Source organism: Anopheles arabiensis, chromosome X (genome assembly GCF_016920715.1).
Source record: "Anopheles arabiensis isolate DONGOLA chromosome X, AaraD3, whole genome shotgun sequence".
Taxonomy (NCBI): domain Eukaryota; kingdom Metazoa; phylum Arthropoda; class Insecta; order Diptera; family Culicidae; genus Anopheles; species Anopheles arabiensis.
The window spans coordinates 12,541,802-12,563,416 of NC_053519.1; the positions used below are offsets into that span (position 1 = coordinate 12,541,802).

Sequence of the window (21,615 nt, forward strand, 5' to 3'; positions counted from 1 at the left end):
CACCCCCTCCCCTCCACGCACACACAGGCCATGAGCAAAAGTGGTTCTTTCTCACACTCTCTCACACTATTGCCGGCGATGCCTTGCCGGGGGACGACGAACTGCCGCGAAACCAACCGCGCTTGGTCAACCGGTTGGGCAAATCGGGTTGCTCGTGGTTCGTCGCGAGCCTGCCGAACGCCGCCAGCGAACAGATCGCTGTGCCTCCGTTTTTCTCCGCTTCCTCCCTCTTAGCCCGGTTGCGGGGGGTTTTGGTGCACTCGATGCATTTCCCTGGGAAACTGTCTCACAATTGGGGGATGGGATGGGGACGGCGAGATGTTGAGAGAGGTTGCGGTGCACGGTGTGTGGATCTCCTCCTGGCCGAGTTCTGCGCATACAACGGTGCTTTGCCAACGCCAGACCGCGCTCGCGTTGGTCGATTTCGCTGCCAATTGCAAACAAATGCACCAGGCAGTTTCTGTGTATGTGTGTGTGTGTGTGTGCATAATGAAACGGTAGTATTAGTTAGCCGGATGTTGTCTTTACTGGGGCGCAACAAACCCGCTGCCCGCCGGGAAGGGGTAGTTTGCACTAGCAGAGTAACTAGGCGTTCGGGAAAAAGCCAACTAATTGGAACGCTGCGAAACCACGTCTCCTACCGCCCATGGTTCAGGTGCTCATCACAGATCACTGTGTGATCGATCTGAGCGTCCGGGAGGAGGGCTTTGGGAGGTTATGAGCCTCTGTGTCCTGCAAATTCCCGTGCAGGATCTGCCCGGGCGGCCCATACTGCTCTGGGCCCAACGGATCTTGCGTGAGGCGGCAAATGCCCGTGGAGAAAGGGGCGTCAAAAACTGGTCAAGTACTTGATGGGTTGGTGGGTAGGGGACATCTGGAGGCCCCCAAACACGCCTGGGCAGTTGTCCGGGATTGCGTCCTTGCTCTCTGCGCCGCGGGGCGTTATATTGAACAGAAAGGGATAACACAGCGATGCATAATATATAGGAATATATAGGAAGCAAAACATGGTTAGATGTTTGTAACGGAAAGCACACCGACGTCTCGTGCCTGAAGAACGGTGGCTAGAAGTAGATAGAGAGAAGAAGAGAGACAGTGAGAGAAAGATAAGGAGAGTAAATTTTTGTAACCGAGACCAACGCTAACGCCAAAGCATCGTGGTTTGGAGGCTGCTGCAGAAGTGTTTGTGTGTGTGTGTGTTTTTTTTTTGGAGTTGGGAGGGACCTGTAATCGAGATAGGTTAGCTTGTGCCTCATTGTCTCGCCATCAGCCAATAACAACTCCCTTTCCAAACGTACGAGGCGCACCACTGGTTGAGGTTCTTTGTTCTGATGATCCATAGAAACAACAGCGCCAACGACTTCAGAGGCATCTGACTTTTTCCCATTGCAATTTGCTAAAATGTTATCGCTACCAAAACGCCCAAAACCAAACCCTGACTGTTGGCTGTAAGATTTTGGCTTTGGCTCTGTTTGGATTTAAACCCAACAATAAGCGAACGTTTTGCGACGGGTCGCCGTGGCTAAGTCGGCTAGCGCATCGCTACCTGTCGGTGCAGGTCGTGGTCAATGTTCGACCATTGATCCCCCGTCGGATGATGGGATGTGCTTCTCACACTTCTCCGATTCCTGCTGGAATTGGATTGGAGGTCGAGACAGCACAGCACCACCTCCTGCTGCTGTTCCGTGTGTATGTGCGTTCTTGTACGAGCGCTCTCGCGAGAGAGAGAGAGGAAGAGAGAAGAGAGTGCATGGTTCTGCTGCTGCCTCCGTACACTTCTCTCAAACATTTCTTTCTCCACACCTTTCGATTTCAGCGCGTCAGCTGTGGTGTGTACATCGCTGCGCGCGCTCTCACTTGGTACCTTGATACGATGCGGGGGGGCTCTCTAGTATTAGTGAGTCTTGCTGTTGTGCGAAGGAACGCGCACGCCAGACTTGTGTGTCCGGCATGGGCTCTCTCTCTGCCGCTTTTCCGTCACCGTACTTAGTTCGGTTTACCTTTCGGGGTGCATAAAACAAGAAAGAGTTGTGTGAAGTGTTGCGATTCGATTCGAGAGCGGCGAGAAATTAGTGGATGACAGCTTGGCGGCTTCCCCTCGAGTGGTGAATGTGAGTAGGTGACGCCTACAGTGAGGGAGGGAGGCGACAAATTGCGTGCGTGCGTTATGTCATGTTTGCAGGGAAGCGATATGCTCGATTGTTTTTACTGTTGCCGAGAATACAGAATATGTCAGCGCTAGCGCTGAACCCGTTTCCATTGCGATGAGAGGCTTGGTATTAGCTAATAGAAAAGGTGTTTTTTTTTGCCAAGGAATAAGGGAATAAGGGTAATCAGCGTGGCGACAGAGTCATCTAGCCAAGGTCAGAGCCACCAAATGGCAGCCAAAACACACATACAGAGGCGTGGGCAAAAAGTGTAAAGGGCCAACATTGATTAGCCTCGTCGTGTGTGGTGCTGTTTTATTGCCTACGTTGCTTCAGATCTCCCGGTGCTCGTAGTCTCACAATGCCGTTTGGTGTAATCACTGTTGCGAAACAAACATACCAACCAGGCAAGAGTAGTGTCGGAGGGTAAAAGCCAATCCAACACAGTGCGCTCTTATCATGGGCAGAAAAGAAAGATCCCGTAGGCACACCAGGCAAACCGCACAAAATGTATGACCTCAGTGTTTTCAGTCTATCACAACAGCCAAGAATAGTATATAGCAGCAAAATTAAAAAAAAAAAAAATGGCTAGTTTTCATGTTATGAACTTGCGGAAAGAGATGTCAAAAGCGGTGTACTCTCTGGTGAGTACTCACCGCAGTACGCTGTTTGTTGGGCTTTTGAAGAGTATGCGCGCAGCGTTCGCGACGGTTGCTAGAAAGAAGGGAGAGAAGTGGCTGAAGATGCTTTCTACACTTTAAACCAACCAAAGAAAAAACATGCACAGAGTTTGCGGCGGCTTGAAATGTAACAAAGGAAAGGTGTAGGTGCACATTTCCAGGGCAAAAGCAAATCTGCCCTTAGATTCTGGGGATATTCCTGGGGCGTTTTCAGGCAATTTTGACTGTTACATTAGTTTTAGAGCTTCCAAGCACAGTTTGAAGAGTTGACGAATATCTGGAATATGTATGTTTGTAATTTAACGTAATGAATCGTGAACTGTAAAGTTTCATGAATCATTGGAGAATCTAGATTCTTCAAAAAGTCACGAGTCTCTAAACAGTCTACGCAGTCTACGCATGAATATCTACGCATTCTTGAATCATTAATGAGTCAACTCTTTCTGACGTCATGATTCATGACTCTATACAGGCTAAACAAACTTTTGAGTTATAAAAACCTGAATCTTTCAGATTTTTGAAGAATCTTTGAAGAATCGTTTATCTCTCAACATTGCGAACTCATTGGATTCACTTGGAAGATTCCTTCAATCTGTGACTGAAAGTGTGACCCATGTTTAATGAATGTTCCAACCCTCATAAAAGCTTCCATTGCAAAGAAATTGCCTCTCCTCGGTTCGTTCGTAGCCACTTGCACTTTAAATGCACACAATATCTGCGCCCCAATGCTGCTATTAGCGGCGAGAACCGAGCGCAAATCGTGTTTGGTTCGCTTACCAACCGTCACCACCCGCGTGTGTGTGTGTGTGTGTGTGTGTGTATCCTAGATTGGGGTGCTCTCTTACCGTGCCACGAGGTCAACTACTTTACGCAAAAAGGGGGGCGAGTTTGGACGAAAGAAACAGACAGCTCGAGAGAGAGAGAGAGAGAGAGAGATAATGGAAAAGCGATTTTTTTATAGGAACCAAGGGTAGACAATCGAGAGCGGGAAAGGGATGACAAAATAGAGAGAGAGAGAGAACGTGCTCGAGACAGCGACAGCAGCAGAGTGTGGTGGCGCTAATGTGAACGAACAGTTGGTTTAAGCGAACAGCAGCAGCAACTGTTTGAAAATCCGTGTTTCGCCCCGTGTTGATTGGAAACGCGCGTGTGCACACAGCAGTCGCACAGAAGCGCGGCGTTGCATGAAACGGAAAATTGAGAAAAAGAGAGAGAGAGAGAGAGAGAACCCCTTGATAAGAATTGAGTGTTCGGAAAAGGGAAGAAGGGTGTCTAACAACCTATCTCCTTTTGCTCTAGCAGCTGTTTTTGCCGAACTCTGCCAGAGTTAATGCGTGCGACTCCATCACCACCACCTAGGCAAGGGTGGGGCACTCACGACTGTTGGGGGGTGCAGGGCTCTTAATTATGTGAGAGACACGCAACTCTACCCCACCGACACCACACGGCGTTGGCAGATTGGTTGCCTTCTAATGAGTCATTTGACATTTTAGTGCCGCTTGTACACAAAGATCAGTTGTAAAGAGTGTGTGTTATGGTTTCTTAACAGCGATCAGATGCCACTGAAACAGGGAAGGTACAAACAGGGACAGACAGGGGCATTCGAGCTAAGGCTGCATCGAACGTGTTGCGTTGGCAAGGCGGTTTCTTGCACAGATAGGCCTGTCTTTGTCTTGTACTTTCGGCACCGGAGGAGTCCTGCGGACGGTCGTCCGTGATAAGATTGCGCTGTGTGTGTGTGTGTGTGGCTGAGAGAGTGTCCACCGGTGGCACTCACCCCGTGAAAAAGGGATGCGTTCACCGCCAACCGCTGACTGCATTTCCTTTTACTAACAGGCGCCTCCCTTTGTCTTCCCCACGGTTTCGGGTGGCTTTTTGAGCTCGAATGGGTTCATCTCTATGCTCCACATTATTGCATAGCGACACTGCCTGTCGTCTCTTTGTGTGTGTGTGTTGTTGCGATGAGGTTGAAGCGAAAAGCGCAAATCGAAGGGTGAAAGCAGCTCGTTCGTTGCCCATCGATCTGAAGACGATCGATAGCAACGTAGCCGCGCGATGTTTTTTTTTTTTTTTTTTTTTTTGGGGGGGGAGGCGTGGGACACAAATCGAGCATCCGGTGTGTGCCACTGTCGCTGGTTTGGTGCAGTGTACTTTCACCTAACCTCTCCCTCGGTGCCGGTCAAATATGTCGCCTCGCTCGTGTAACGTACCGCGTCAGTGAGTGCATGCAACCGGTCTAGGCTCGCGCGTCCGTTCCTCGCTTATCATCTCGTGATATGGCCGTTAGTGAGCGGCTGGTTGTATTTCCTCCTGTCTTGTGGTTCACTTTGTGTGGGAAGACAATGTTAACCACAAAAAAGTTCCACTTTGGATGGACCGCTACTTTCGGCGTCAAGAAAAAAAAAAAAAAGGAATGCACGCAGACGACGAACTCTCCCCTCCCCCGACTCTTTGCGCTAGAATGCGCCGTATGCAAATTGCTGCGATGCACACTTTTCCGAAACATTATTATGTACAATGACCTTCCACACAAAACCCTACGGGAGTGTAGCTGGCACTCAAAATGGCGCGTTATCCATTTGGCCTGGCTGTGTTACGGTTTCTGTCTTGCTCGGTTCTTTCTCCAATTTCGCTTGCAATGGACGGATATGCAGCAGGTTTCCCTGAGCCGCCCCGTTGAATATCGACAGCTCGCTCGCCCCGTTGCTTTGCTTATGTTCAGCGTTTGGTTTTTTCTTTCTTCTCCTCTCTACTTTCCTCTTTGCTCTTTGCAAGGTGTGTTGGCTATCCCCCAATACATTAAACCCTCCTCGCGCACGGTCGCCATTTTATTGCCATTTTAATTAGAGTGTTGTGTGGTATGCTCTTCGCCCCGTGGTGTGTATTTGTTCGCTGTGGTTTTTGTTCCGCAGAGTGGGCACTGCTGTTGTTAGCCGTTTCATACGCGTTCTAGCGAACGGAAATGCGAATTCCAATTGGACCTTTAGCAACCTGTGACACGAGGATTTTTCTTATTGGGTTTTCTTGCGGCGGACCCCTGTAAAAACGTTCGTCGCTTCTTACTGCCCCAATGCGGGAGTTTAGGGAAGAATGCTTTTAAATGGGGGGGGGGGGGGAGGGAGGGAGCGGGGGAGGGGGTTCAGGGCGCGCTCGGATTAAATCATCATCGTTCTATCGCGATGAACGGGTGACGCGTGCAGGATTTTTTTTTTTGTGTTAAACAAATCCCTCACAAACTGTCAGTAGTATGTATGTGTGAGTGCATTAGTACTGGGAACTGTTTTGTTTGTGTGTGTGTGTGTGTGTATGTGCAGTGAGTGGCAGCAGTAGGGGAAGACTTTTCTACTCAATTTTCCTCTTTGGTTTCGCGCGGGGTTCGTCGCTTGCACATTCAACATCATCTTCCTCCTCCCCCCCCCCTTTCCCGGAGAAGGGAAGAGCAACCTGTGTGAGAGGCGATGGAGGGATCTCACACAGAGCCACCCCACTGGGACGTGGTTGGTGGCATGATAGCATTGCGTCAAGACCGGCAAACACTCTCAACCCCCCCCCCCTCCACCAGCCCCCTCCCTGAGTGTGTGTGAGAGAGAGAGAGAGAGAGAGAGTGGTGCGTGCCGTGTGACGGTCGGGCGAGAATAGATTGGTGAGCGAGAGTGTCTGTGAAACATCTGAGAAGACATGAATGAAAGGTCGCAAAACCCTCTCATTCCCCCCCCCCCACTCTATGCGGGTTAGTGTCTTTGGCGGTGAGTTGAGCAAACTGTTCCCCTGGAATCTCTTTTTCTCTCTCTAAGTTTTGGTTTTTTTTATGCTCTATATATCGCTCTCTCTCTCTCTGTCTCTTTTCTTTCTATCTCTCTCTGCCTCTCTCTCTCTTTCTTCACTCGCACTAAGCAGTAAAGAATCGGATTGAAGTGTTGAAAGGGGTGGGTGGTCTGGTAGTAGCCCGCCCGTGTAGACACTGGCACTGGTTGTTGGTCCGCCTCGGAACGACGGTGCATCATTCGGTGTTCGGGCGTTCGCGACATGCGATCGCGAGGTGCTTCCGCGTCTGTGTGTGTGTGTGTGTGCGTGTGTCCGTGTGGCTCGGTGTTTTTTTACAAACGCTATACGGCCGCATTCCGTGGTCATCCCGTATCCCGGCAGGCTCGGGATGGCGTAGGACAGCGCCAGCACCCGTGTGTAGTCTTCGCACTTTGATAAGGGCCCAAAGGGCCCCGCGTTCGGTCGTCGGATGGTAGAGAGACGGTGAAGACGAAGCGCCTACACACAACCGCGCTGCGACTCCCTCCCGCACATCGGCATACAGAGCCGTTCGCGCTGGGGCGTTCAGATTCGCCTGTGATTAGCTGCGGCGAGCGTTTCTTGTGTGTGTGCATGGACCTCAGCCAAACGCAGGTGTGCGAGAAAAAGTGCGGCAGAGGTGTGTGGGGCCTACAGCAACCTCGGGTTGAGACACAGTGTAGATTTAGGGGGAGGGCAGCAGTTTTGCAAGAGGAAATTGTCTCCGGGTTTCTCGCCTGTGCGTGCTGCGGGCCAGATCAACTTTTTGGAGCGTTGGGGAAAACCTGTGTAGGGGGCGTCCGCGCGAATGCGTCCTCAACCATCTTCTGTTATCGGGCCAGTGTTCAACTATCAAACGGCAGCAGCAGCAGCAGCAGCAGCAGCCAGTAGCGGTCCTAACGTCGGTCAAGAAACAAGAGTGCGCCTGGTGCGTGTTTGTGGTTCTGTGTTTGTGAGTGCGTGCGTGTGAGTGACAGATAGGAGTAGAGCTACCACCCCTTTAGGGCTAGATAGGCAAATAGGTGGTGTTGGTGTATGTGTTTTTCGGTTTGCAAACGGTTGAATGTGGGGGGCACATGCGAACAGAGAGAGAGGGTCAGCGGTCGTCGGCACAGCGATCAAATCCCACCACCCAGCTAGTCTGCTTCAATGAAGAACAAGCAACAGCAACCATCGCCACCAAAGAAGCAGAAGAAGCAGCAGCAGCAGCAGCAAACGCAGCGCCAAGAACAACTGGAGCAGCAGCAGCAGCAGCAGCAGGCACAACAGCGCTCATCACCATCACGCTACTATCAGCAACAGTATCAAGAACCGCTGCCAAAGAGAAGCTTGGACGATATCATGCTGAGCTCGTACTACATCTATGTGAGTAGTCAATGGAAGGGATGGGGTGAATAGTGAGTGAGTGAAACAGCGATGACAGTGCTCTATTTTCACCATTTTGTTGGTCGGTTTGTTGCTGTGTGTCCTCTAAGAAATCCTCCTGCAAATAGTGGTCGCACTCTCCATTGCGCTAAACAAAAAAGGCAAGAGTGAAAGAGAGGGAGAGAGTGAGAGAGCGAGAAAAGGGAGAAAGGGACAAAGACAGCCGTAGCATGGGGTGTTTGAATGGTCGCGGTTGCTTACCTGCGTGCTTTTGAAAATCGGGGGTAACAAGATCGATTACGCAGCGGGCTTTGCTGGTTTGGGCAGGGGGGGGGGGGGCGCAGGAGGGGGATTCAATCACGCAACAAGCCAGTGGAGGGTTGGGGGGGGTTAGCGGACGATAAGAATAGATTTTTGCGGCTGAAACAACAGTCTCGCGGTGGGCTGTGTTGTTAGCAAAACACGCAGAGACTCAAACGCGTCACAAGCGACGGGGGGGCGAGAGAGAGAGCGAGAGCGATGGGTTGGGAGGCAAGCACTGTGTCGATCGAGGTATTTTTGCGAGGAATGTGAAATCACTGCGTGTGTGCGTGTGCGTGTGTGTGTGTGCGGTAGGGGTAGAAGCGTGTGTTGTCCCGTCGACTTGGTTGGGGACTTGGTCGTCAAACCATTCATGCAATCTCCATTTTTTCTTCTCTCTCTCTCTCTTTCTCGAAGCAGCGGCTAACCACCCGCAAGATGATGGGGTCGCACAGGGGGCCATCATCGACCTGGTCGGGTGTGTGTGTGTGTGTTTTTTTTTTTTTGTGCGTTGGAGACCGGCTGTGGCCGGAGTGGAGAAATAAATCAAATAAGGGTGGCTGAACGGGGGATCATCGCGTGCGAAGAGAAGCGATTGTTTCTCTCTTACTTACACTGTATATATATATTCCGCTCTCTTTCTCTCTCTCTCTCTCTCTCTTTCTCGCATGTACGGGGGTCATTATAGTTTTGCTGTTTTGTTTTGGTGTGTTTTCGTGCCTTGTTGTTGGTACGGCGGTCTGCATTTGATGTGCCCTCTCCCCCTCCACCCTTTGGGTGGTGGGTGTGTTGGTGGTGGTTGTGGGAGCGGCTGCGGCGGCGGTACACTGGAATATTCCACTCGAACCGTTAGTAACCAGTGTGACATAGAGGCGGAGGTTAGCAAGGGGAAAAAGCTATTTAGGCCCGGATACTGACGATCCGTCACGCTTTTGATGCACGTCTGTGCTATAGAGAGAGAGAGAGAGAGAGACAGAGAGACAGAGAGCTGGAAGAAGGGCAGAAGGACAACAAGTTGTAGTGCCGCCACGGGGGATCAGATCATCTTCGTGCGTGCTTCCACTCGTGTCTCATGGAAAAATGGCCCTCCGTTTCTGGAACGTTTTGAATTTGCTGAGAGATGCGCCAATCTCCGCGAATTCTTGGATGCTCCAACAACTTCCGAGCGATAGGCGCTAGCGGATGATGCTTGTTAGTGCTTGTTGCGGAAGTGGCAATAGAAAGAGAGCAAAGAGAGTGTTCCGAAACACACAAACACACACATACACCACTGGTCGGTAAGCCGGACAGTGAAGTTTCGCTTCGCTACCAGGTGTAAAACAATGTAGTCTTCCTACACTGTCCAAAAATAGGACCTAAAGGCAAATAAGGTGGGCAGTGACACACCATCCATACCACCACCACCACCACCACCACCACCACCACCACTGCCACTGCCAACTGTTCCACTCATCTCATCTGCCCTTCTCTTCACTCGGGTCCTTGGGTCGCTGGGTGTTGTGTATGATTCGAGCTTCAGGCACCTTCCCGTATCGTCTTCTATCGGCACAAACGGCGCTCTTTGTCGCTCTGACGTCAGCGATGGTAGTGTCGCGTGGGCTGACTGTGTGCGTGCGTGTGTGGTATGACTAAGGGCGGACGGCGATATTCAATTAGGAATGGTGGCGCACAAGAAGCAACCAAAAGCGGACGTCAGCGAAATTCGCAGTACAACAGAAGCGTTTGGGGTGCATGGTTTTGAGGGAAGTCTTATGCGCTTAGACGAGAAAAGTTATTAGCTCCCGTTCCTCTCCGCAGGCATAGAATATCGTGTGGAGGAAAGCAGATGGGAGGCGGCACCACATTACCAGCAACATGGAGGCGAAAGCTCCCACTCCAGCGTATCCGTTATCGAGCAACGGGAGCATCCAGGTTTTCCCTACCTCCCGCTGTAAACGAGCTCGGACTGGCAAACTCTAGAGTCTAGACACTCTAGCAGAAGATTGCTATAGTCCCGTTGCTTTTGGGATGTAGCGCACACATATATTAGGTGCCTGTAGGTTGTCGAAAGTGTGAAATGATTCAAAAATGAAAAGTCTGGTGAAATTTTTCAAAAATTTTTTTGGAAGGCTTTCCAGTGCCCCAATTCTACACGTCTATGATGTTCTGGGCATGATGACTCGCATCCTTTGAACGACGACCCTACCACACATCCTGCCAGAGTTCTCGCCCGGCGCGAGCTGTCAACTCGTTTGCTGGAAAAGAGAGAGAGTTCGTCGGGCTTTTGTGTTTGTGAGGCGCATCCGTTTTTTTTCTTTTTTGTTTTGCTCTAAGGAGAGATTCACCGCCGCGTAGGTGCTGCGGAAAAGTCTCCAGAGTCCGTGTGCGCAAGGCTCTGTCTGTGTGTGTGTGTGTGTGTGTTCTTGGGCTTTTAAATCGCGAAAAGCCATCACCACGCACCCGCCCGTCCGTCCCAGCCTCGGACCGAGGCGGAACGGACCAATACCTTGCCAGACGATGGTCATCGGGCCTTTGTGGTAAGGCTTTGCGTGTCCGTATGTGTGTGTGTGTGTGTGTGTGTGTGCGTTGCGGGAGGGGGCTTTTAATAACTGCACTTGCAGCAGTACACGAGCCACGTACCCCGTGTACACCCGAGTGCGCATGGCTGTGTGGTGCCTCAACGGTGTCGGTGGGTGCCTACAGCAGCCTTGCTCTTCCTTTCCCGCTCTGGCACCCTTCCGCCTATACCACTGGGCTGCAACTTTCCGAGGCCTAGTTTGATTGTAGACAAAACGAGCTTTTCCATCGAATTGTGGGTGGTTGGGTGGAGTGGGGGGGGTTGGGGAAGGGGGGCATGGCTCTGGGAGTTGAAGTATTGCGGCGGCCATTAGCGAATGTCGGTGGGGATGGATGGGTGAATACAAGGGCTCGCAAACAGCCGATCACACAGACACGCACACATTCACACATACACATATATAAACACATCCCCATTGTTGGGTGGTGAATCGCGGCTAGATCGAAAGCGCTTTGTGAGGGGAAGGGGGGGGGAGGGGGGGGTTTGGGGGAGTGTTGGGTGGACTTCACTGAAAGCCTAATCACATATGCGCTCGAAACAGACGTAGGGATGGAGAGGGATGGTGATGGGGATGAATCTACGTCCGTCATCCGCCCCTACACCCCCCCCACCTCCCTCCCCTCTTTACCCTCCTTGAGATTTTCCCGTTTTTCACCTTCTTTCCGGCTATATGCTTTACACTTCCACCTCAACCTCCTCTACCTAACCACCCCCCTCCCACCCACATCCCTCCCATCTTCCCTGTTCGGGGCTTTTGGTACATATTTCATCGACGTGCGGCCTCTTCTATCGCTTGTCGCGCCCGGTTTTGTGTGAAATGTGTTCTTGCTCTCCAACCACCCTTCCCCCCCCCTTCTTCCTCTTCCTCATCCACCCATTCCGCTGCCCGCTCGTTGTGCGTTCGGCTCTCGGGGTTTTTAGAGTAGCGGTTTTTGTGTGCCCGGCGAACGCAAAATCAGGGCTGCTTTAGTGTGTGAAAAGACTGAGAGAAAGAGAGAGAGAGAGAGAGAGAGAGAGAAAGAGCGAGCAAGCGAGAGCGCGCGTGAACAACGGGGGAAACAAGGGAAACAAGATTTTGTGGATCATCCCAGTCTCCTCCGTGTCGGCTGTGTGCCTCCGGTTTCTCACGGGTTTCGTTGCGCTCCACCAGCCCCACCACCACACACCAACAACCCCTCCCAGGTCCACTCTTCTACTGCTGCTGCTGCTGCTCCTGTTGCCCTGGTAAAAATGGTGCCCGAGCCCCCGGGATCACGACGGTCGTGCCTGGGCGGCTTTGCATGAGATTGGGTTTGGAGCAAAACGGTGCACCGCGGTCCTCTTCTAGCCGCTGCCCAATTCATCTGCTATTATGTTCGCTCTCCTTCTTACGCACGGTTGCAATGGTCTTTCGCTATCTCTCTCTATCTTTATTTCTCTCTCTCTCTCCCTCTCTCCAGCGAGTGAATTATAAAGTGTGGTTATCGGTTCTTGTACCTGCCCTTTAGTGGTGTGTGACCGTCCGAAACCGCCAATCCCTTCTCCCCGCGGGCTCATCCATTTTGGAAAGTGAGGACGGAACGAAAGGGGAGGGAGGGGGCATATGATTTTGCATCGGCGGCAAGCGACCGTTCGAACGAGAAAACTAAGCACAAGAAAGGAAACTGTCTAAAGGGTGGGGGGGGGGAGGGCGGTTGTGTTGGAGGAAGTTGATGGAGAAGTAAGAAAAAAAAAAAAAACACTCGGCCAAACCGAAAAGAGAAAGAGCGTAAATACCTTTCATTTCCGAACCCTCAGCCAGCGAGCTTTTTAAGGCATCGCTCGGCTAGAGATGGGTATCTGGCAATCAGACTCATGAATTGAAATGAATCTTCAAAGAGGATCAATACTCTTGAATCTGCAATGTTGTTGTTGTTGTTGTTTTACAGAGGCTTTGGAACTCGTGGGTCTCCATCTTAAATGTTTCAGGTGCATGCTTCGTCAAAGATTCACCATCTCTTAAGATTCTTGAATCTGAAAAGAGCCATGTCTCTGAAAGTATGTCAAACGAGTCATGCATCTCAAAAGAGTCATGCATCTCAAGCGAGTCATGTATCTCACAAGATGCATCTCAAGCGAGTCATGAATCTTAAAAGAGTCCTTGATGTCAAAAGAGTCATGCATCTCAAAAGATTCATTAATTTCAAAAGTGACCTGAATATCAAAAGTGTGATTTTCAAAAGATTCATGAATTTCAAAGGAATCACATTGGATCCCTTCGTCAGTGGAATGGTTACTGCAAACGTGAAGTCTTCAGAGATTTGATGATGTTTTCAAAATCATGTATCTTTGGATAATTGATTCGTGATTCAAATCACTAATAACAGAAGATTCGCATGAATGAATCCTGTAGCAAGCTTTTGGTTGTGTGAATCTTTAAAGAAGAAAAAATCTCACTAGAATGAATCCTTACGAAACATTTTTGTTGAAAGAATCATTAGGAATGATGCATATTAAATAATCTTTACATGGAATAAGAAAGTTTCATGTGATTTGAATTTGTAAGAAAGATCTTTGAAGTTTATTGCTACTTTTCATACCGTTGCTATTTTCATCTTCTTGGAGCCTGTTAGCGGCGGTGCCTGCTCGAAGAAAGACGGAGGTAAAGGAAGAGAGTGAGAGAGAGTCTGGACGATTTGAGGCTTGGTGATAGAGTGAAGGCCTGCGAATACAGCAAACACTCAACACGAGAAGGAGGGACACACCACAAAGGTTCGTTTGTGGAAAAGAGTGTCGCGATCCGCAGTCGAAGGAACGTATTGCCCGCACTCTCTCCATCTTCTCTTTCCCTTGGGCTTGCCGAAGGAAACTGGAGCTCACACCAACGATGTTTATAGCGAGAGAGCGAAAGAAAGGTCCACTTTATCCGTGGTAGCATGGTGTGTTTCTTCAAATCTGTAAACCGAGTGCGTGCGCGCGAGTGTGCGTGTGTCCGGGGTGCTGCTTTTAGGTACTACAGACTCCCCTTTTCGCTAGGACCTGCTAGTGTACTCTGCTCTTCCATAAGGCATGCTTTAGTGCTCTTTGTCCTCTGTGGTGTGGTTTGTGGCGTTGTTGCAGCATAGACTCGCACACGACTCCATACGCGGCAGAAATCTCATCTCGATGTGACCATTGTTTTGGGCGAGGGACACGAGTGTAGACTAACATGCGTTTTTGAGCAGGGTCACGAAGGGAAATGAGCATCATCCCACCTGCACGTTCTCTGACACACCACAAAACAGTCGAACCGAACAGTCCGTACCAATCTCTAGCTCCGGTAGGCGAACACACACACACACATACACACACGTTGCACAATTCTCAGTTTGTGCGTGTGAGTGTATAAAGGTTTGAATTAATTATTGTCGAGTCTCGATTCGCTGGCAACTTCCACCGGCAAACACGGTTTTTCGGTGGGTTGAGAGACGAAGGGAGTCGAAGAAGTGAGACGAAGTCGGATGGTGTTGCGGGAGCGCAGCGATGAATGTAATGAGACTATCCATGGGCTTTAGCTCCGATATTCGACCGTCCCTTCCCTTTCGCGTTTTGTTAGACGCGGGAGAAAGGGGGGAGGGTATGGAGAGGGAGAGGGAGGGGAGGGAATCCGAGTACCGACGGCACGGTGTTGGAAAACGGCAAAGACCCTTATTACCGAGGGCCGCCTTTTACGCTTACCGGAGAATTGGAAATTTGACATTCGCTTAGGCGCGTTGTGCTTCGCCCGTTGTGCACTGAACCGGGAAGAGGACCCCCCCCCGAGCATTTGTGTGAAAATGAAAGAGATACTCATGGTGATGCGATGGAGAGAAATAGAATAGAATAGAAATAGAAGGCAATAGGAAGGGAACGTGGCGCAGAAGCTGGAAGAAAGAGGCAATACAAACGCAATCCCCACGTCATTGCGAAAGTTGATCAGTGAGTTTTGGGTTTGGGTCATACAATTGTAAACAAACCCCGAACGTCACTATATAGCGCAATCTGTCAAACATGACAGCTGTCAAAGTTGTGCAGTTATCTATGTGTGTGCAAAAGTGTCGTTGGACAACATGACCTTTTACCAGTCGAGTCGATTGTGTGTGTATGCAAATGTTTGTCCACGCATGGTACAGGGGTGTCACTACTACTAATACACTCACGTGTGACGTAATTGCCGTACTTGTCATAGCCCAGGACGATTGTTGTGACAGTAGGCAAAAAAAAAAAAACGATTCCAGCGACCACCTTTCGAGAGATGTACACCGGCGTGTCTTTTCTCCCCAATCCAAGATGGCGGCTCACGGTGCTTGCTTAGGAGAAAGGTGGCAAGAAGAAGTAGCGTTGCATTGGTGTTTTTTTTTGTTGGTATTAAATTGTAGCCTCTCGGTGCGTTGTCTTCTATTGCCGCGCTCCAAGCGGATCAATAAACGAAAGGCCACAAAGGAAGGAGATGATTTGGAACTGTTTTCTCTCCTTCTCTGTTTCTTGTTTTCTCATGCGTGCTCTCTCTCTCTCACACACACACTCTTGGCTTGCCTTATCACAAGCCGCATTGTTGCACACCTGTATCATAACCTCACCTCAATAATGGTCTCGGACTGTCCTTGAACGATCAGCAAGCAGCAGCAGCAGCCGCCACCACCAACTTGCCCTCTTCCATCCTCATTTGCGCCTCTCGACATTGCGTTGCTGAAATATCCAGTTTTGTTTTTTTTACCATCCCCTATCTCCCCCTCCCCTTTCCCCTAAACGCAAGGGCTGTCCCGCGAGTGTGAGCACAGAGTCAAGGCAAAGCAAGCAAGCACGAGCAAGCATAAAAAAAAGGTCCATCTCAAATACGAAGGTGAAAATTCGCATAAATCAGACCCAGAGCACGGGCAGGCAGGTAGTAGTAGGCCGGGCCGGCCTGACGAAAGCGGGCCCCCGGTGTGTGGTGACTGGTTTTGCTGCTTTGGCAGTGTCAGTGTGCGCGTCCGTGTTTGTATGTCTCTAGATTCGGTGTGCACCGTAGGGAATTACGGACGCGCGCGGTCTCGCACACATACCACACGACGACCTCTGCTCCTGTTGCCTCCTGTCCTGAAGCTCGGAGGGGTTATTAATTTCTCTTCTGAACCCCCACCCCCCCCGCCCTTTCCCCTCCCTCAAACCATCTCTTTCTTCGCGTGATTTTGCGCGCACACATGAGACCTAACCCGAAAAATTGAAAACCCGAGGCCCCTGCCGGGGAAAAAGGGGGGCCCTTTTTCCGTTCAGGTTTGAAATCCGCCGTCTTTGGAGCAGCTTGTGTACTTCCTTCCTTTCTTCTCCTCCCTTCCCCACGCTTGGGACCTTTCCCCGGGGCCAGTAGGCGCCCGAAGAACCCTTTTTTTTGTTTTGTTCGGTGTGTATGTTTTTGGGGTTTATATTGCCTTGCCATCGATTTTTGTTTTCTGCTTCTTCTCACGGGCTTCTGGTTGGGCCACTTAGTGTATGTGTGCTGTGCTGTCTGTTTTCTGGTGTGGATTTTTTCGCTTTCAGCTCTTCGGTTCTCGATCCACCCGTCCTCCGTTTCTTCCCCAAAAAACTTTTGTAGTTTTTTTGTTGTTGTTGTTGGTTTGGTGCGTTGTTGTTGTTGTTGTTGTTGTTGTTGTTGTTGTTGTTGTTGTCTGCGTTTCTCACCCTTCCCTTCCTCGACCCCTCACCCCATTTGCCTCCCACTTCTTCCGCCTTCCCACTCGGAGTTGTGTGTGAGCTTATCGGTGCCGGTGCCGACGACCATTTGATCACGTGGATGTGTATGATGACTGCAGCATGAGCGGGGAGGGAGCGGGGAGGTTGAGGCATACAGAGAGCCAGATAGAGAGAGAGAGAAAGAAAGAGAAAGATAGAGAGAGAGAGAGTGGTAAGCACCGTAGAAAAGCGCCAGTGGTCGATGACGGCCATTTTGTGAGTGTGCTGTCGGTCGTGCCATTAGTTTGCCATTTTGCTACTGCTCCACTGCACGCCTCCACCTCACCCCTTTCGCCACCACCTCCACCCCGGGAACTCTCGCCACCTCGCCAGAGGGGGGGTGTTGTTGGGTGGATGTCTCGTGGAAGCCGTGTCATACCCGTGTCGAAACAGGCAGCAGCGAAGGAGAGCGAAGGGGGGGGGGGGGCGAGCGGGATGACTGAGGGGTGGGGGTGGTGCGATGTGCGGTAGAAATGGAACAGAAAATGACGCGCGCGCGCGTGTACACAAACTTCAAGCGAATAGCGTTTAATATTTATAGGTACGTGCCCGAGCACATACTATCTAAGCTTCGCCTTCTCCTTGCCCTATGCACCTTCCCCCTTTCCCAACCGCTTACCCGTTTGGGGGCCGCGCGGTAAACATGCTGCCTGCCCGTCGCGCTGTGTATCTCATGAGCCCGCGTGAGCCCCCCCCCCTCCCGCGTTTATCAACCCTCCTCCCATTAGCAAAGCAGGGTCGCGTTACCAGGGCGCGTTTTAACCTCTCCGTGTGCTCCTTCCCTCCCTCCCTGGTCCTGGTGACGAGATAAATTGTGTCTGTGTGTGTATGTGTATGTGTGTGGGATGCAGCGGTGGCTCCCTGGGCTGGCGGTGGGAAAGGGGGTAGAGAGGGGGGTGGGGGATTCACCCAAAACGTCCCCGCCCAACGTTCTCGGGCTGCTTTGGAACGCAAATAAATAAATTCTTGATAAACCCTAATATGGGAGTGGACAGAAGGGGAAGGCAGGGCTGGCAAAGGGGAATAAAATTATGGAAAGCGGCACACACACACCGCCTCTTTCTTCGATGCAAACCGGAGAGCTCAATTGGGTTCGTGTTGTGCATATTGACGCTAGAAATCGATGTGTCCGCCACTGTATGTGTGTGTGTGTGTGTGTCGGACATCGATCAATATGCCTCGTTTTTGCCTCTTTCAACAAGAAAGCGAGGGAATTCAAATGGTCTGTTCTTGCTTGTGATCGGGCTTAATAACGGTCGGTTAAGGGTCTAATAGGCTAATTTTTGTTGTTCGTAGCTCTTAACTCTCCGGCGCTGCTCCGGTTGACGATGGGATTGGTTGTCCATACCACCATCCCCCCCGAGGGGGGCGGGGGGGGGATGTTGTTGATGCTGCCCGCAACAAGAGATTCAATTGGTTGCGGAAAGACACGAAAAAGATAAACTAAAATCCCCGCACAAATCAAAGTGCTTTAAAGAGCGCCCTCTAGTGAGCGCAGACAGCAAGCAGTACTCTCTGTGTGGGCATCGATAAAATTCGATTTGAACCAACAAAAAGAAAAGAAAGAAAAGAAATAAAGACACCTTACTCTCAGAACACGGATAGAGCGCAGCAGGTTATATGTCTCTCTGTACGTGTTTTAAATAGCAAACAAATAGCAAGCAAGCAGTACTGTGAAAACAGAGGGCAGCAAAAAAAAATGGAAAGATTCAAGCAGACACGCAACTTAGAAACGGGAAAGAAAAAAAAAGAGGAAAATGTATGCGCTACACACACAGAGGGCCGGGACATTAGGGGTGCGAGGGTCACCAGCTGGAGAGAAGCACCGCTCGCACGAAAACACTCTGGTTGTTTTATTTTATTTTATTTTTATTTGTTTAGCTCTACCTGCTTGGTGTGGGCAGAAGATGGGCTGCAGATGGGAATGGCAGCAAAAAAAAAAAGCAAAAAAGGCAACAGTAAAAAAACGCCAAGATTTAAAAGCCCAAAAGCAATCGACCAACAGAGGCTCAGTTATAGACAGCAAAAAAAAAATGTATATATATATTACCATGGCCGCGCGCGCCGCACTCTGGAAAACATAAATACACACACACACACACACACACACACACACACACACACACACACACACACACACACACACACACACACACACACACACACACACACACACACACACACACACACACACACACACACACACACACACACACACATACAAGCAGACAGAAAAGCAGTAAGGGCAGAAAAAAAGGTGCTGTTGCCGCTTGGTGAACTGCTGAAAACGGACACGCCAAAACCAAAGAATGAGAAACCCATTCCAACCCACCTCGCCCCCTCTCAAATGCTCCTTGGGCAGCCATCTTTTCTCTCTCTTTTTCTCTCTCTTTCTCTCTCTCACACACACACACAGACACGCATCGTGAAGTGGTTGTTAGGTTTCACAAAAGAAAAGCCCGAACAGAGCGTTTTCTGCAGGTGGTGGACGGATATGTTCGTCCAGAGCGAAACAGGGTGGAAAGAAATTGCCCCTTCACCACGAACGAGCGCGCTCAATCTAGGTGGGTGATCGGGATCAACGTCAAAGCGGGAAGAGCAGTAGCGGAATTGCATATTTTGCGAGCTGCTTCGCTGTGTGTGTGTGTGTGTGGTGTACTTTATATTTCATTCTCATTTTCTTTGCCGCCGCTGTTTGGGACCTACACGCTTCATTGCCTGCATTTAGGGTAAGATTGGTGTGGGTTGGTGGCCACTGTACGCAATGAGAGAGCGAGAGAGAGAGAGAGAGAGACACAGAAGAGAAAGAGGTAGAGAGAGAGAGAGAGAGCGCGCGTGGAATGTTCGCCGGCAGTCCCCGCGGAGCATTGCTTTCATTCTATGGCTGTGTGTTCACTTTGCTGCATCCTCCATATTTGCTTTCTTTGCCAAATGGTTATACCGTTTTGGTGTGTCTCGGTGTGTATGTATGTATATGCTCATTCCCACCTCCCTTCCACTGGGCATGAAGCAATGAAGTGTGCGCTGCTGTGTGTGTGTGTGTTTGCCAAAATTGGTCAAAATTTGAGTGGCTTCCGCATTTTTTTTTTGTGTGTGTTATACATGCATACATTAAAATCGATACGGACGATCTGTGTCTAACGCAGTGGCTCGAGAAAGTAGCGAAAGCAGCGGTAGGGCAGGCCAGTCAGTAGCAAGTGCCCTGCTCTTCCCTCGCCCCCTTACGAGCGGTCCGTTTTGCTGGGTTTTTTCCCCTGTTTTCCGTGAGCGCTCCGGCATCCGTTGCTTTAAGGATATCACGCTGTGTATCCTTGGCATATTTGCTTTCTCTCTCTCTCTCTCTCTCTCGCTCTCTCTCTCTCTGCCCTTTTTTTCTAAAACGAAGGTGTATCCTTTCCATTTTTTTGTTATTAAAATAACTTCCAGCGGGAGCTAGGAGAGAGGTGCGCAATCGCTTCGTTTTTTTTTTTGGTGTGTGCAACTTGTGTGCTCCGTACTGTAACGTAACCGTAACGTGTGTGTATAACGCAACGTTACGCTGGGTTACTTGGGGAGTTTGGGAGATATCCTTTTCACATGTGCGCACATGTGTCATTTTCACAAAATGCGATGGAGCATTTTTGTTTTTTTTTTTAACTGAAAAAATGGTATGAAAATGATAGAAAGATGCGAATGTGTATCACACAGCGGTATCTCAGAAAAAATGTGTCCCTCAGTCAGTTTGTTTCGGCGAGAAAATCCCTGCACACATCACCTCTAGCATCTTACCAGCAATCCTTGTGTGTCGCCTTACAGGGTTTTCCAGGGGTTCTCATAGTTGTGGGCCACTTCATCAACTCTTTCTTATGGGAAATGAACCTCATATGATGGTAATTGGAGTCTATGGCACCCTTTTTGGACAGACTGCTTGGAAATTCCTATTGGATTTGTCCAACAAGGATGCTATAGAATCCCATTCCCTTTACATTAAGTTCATTTCACTTAAGAAAAGGGTCAATAAAGTGTCCCACAGCTATGAGAACTCCCGAAAAACCCTGTAAAGCAGAAAAACTACAAAAAGAAGAAGAAGAAGAAAAATGTCTCTGGTGTGTGTGTGTGTTTCTCCTTTGTTTGGTACATCCCAGCGTAAATGGACATTTCTCTTTGCGATGCAATGAGACGGCGAACCCCTCTCGGGAAAAAGGACTCTTGAGCATGGGAAAGCTGCTACGTACAGAGAGAGAGAGAGAGAGAGAGAGAGAGAGAGAGAGAGAGAGAGAGAGAGAGAGAGAGAGAGAGAGAGAGAAAGAGATAGTGGTGTGGTGGTGTATGCAAAGATGTTCCATTTCTCTGTCCCAGACACTCATTCACTCTCTAAGGACGATTATCTCTTTCTCTCTCTCTTTCTCTCTCTCTCTTTCTCTCTCTCTTTCTCTCTCATTTTCTCTATTTTCTCACTCTTTCCGTCAGCTGAAGAAGGCACGGAAGTCATATCCCTTCCGGAAACGCATGTAAAGCGCAAGCTAGAGTGTGTCCTTCTTGTGTGTGTCGTTGTGGCAGCGTTGTTGTGGTACGTACACGCGTGTGTTCATTTCTCTTCCTGCGTAAAGGATCACACAAAGGATCAATGCGACAGATGTGTGTACATAACACGAACCGAGAAAGAGTATTTATCACTCACTCTATCTCTTTCACTTACTCTCTCTCTCTCTCTCTCTCTCTCACTTACTCTCTTTCTCTCTCTCTCTCTTTCTATCCTGAAAGGCTTTCGGTAGCCACTTATGTTTTGCGACCAACAGTACAAACAAGCTGGTTCTTTGAATAAAAATTAGAGCAACCTATTCCCGGGCGGACGTGGTGTGGGTTGTGTGGTGTGGTGGTGGCCCTCTTGGACAAGCACAACGCTCCTTCTGTCTCTCTGTGTGTGTGTGTGTGTGGTGGTAGTAGTAGTAGTAGTACGTTGGGGGAAGGGCGACAAGAAGGAAAATAAAAAAAAGGTCGGAAAAATGGTTATGGTTCGCGCGAGCCGCCACAGCAAGCGACAGAGCAGCCTCATCATCATCATCATCATCATCATCATCCTTCTCGGAAGGCCGCAAAATGCGCGCGCCCCTAC

At 49.9% G+C, this 21,615-nt stretch overlaps 1 protein-coding gene across 4 annotated transcripts in view; it reads left to right on the forward strand.

The window, feature by feature from the left end:
* Window positions 1-21,615, forward strand: part of LOC120906655 (serine/threonine-protein kinase tousled-like 1) — a 76,415-nt gene that overhangs the window by 34,174 nt on the left and 20,626 nt on the right. The window contains exon 1 of one of the 4 annotated variants that reach the window (XM_040318489.1): window positions 6,702-7,975. The exons of the other annotated variants lie outside the window; for them this stretch is intronic. Within the exon in view, the coding sequence (XP_040174423.1) occupies window positions 7,760-7,975 (216 nt within the window). The 5' untranslated portion in view covers window positions 6,702-7,759. Of the gene's footprint in view, window positions 1-6,701; window positions 7,976-21,615 lie in introns of those variants that run through there. 4 annotated transcript variants of the gene reach the window in all.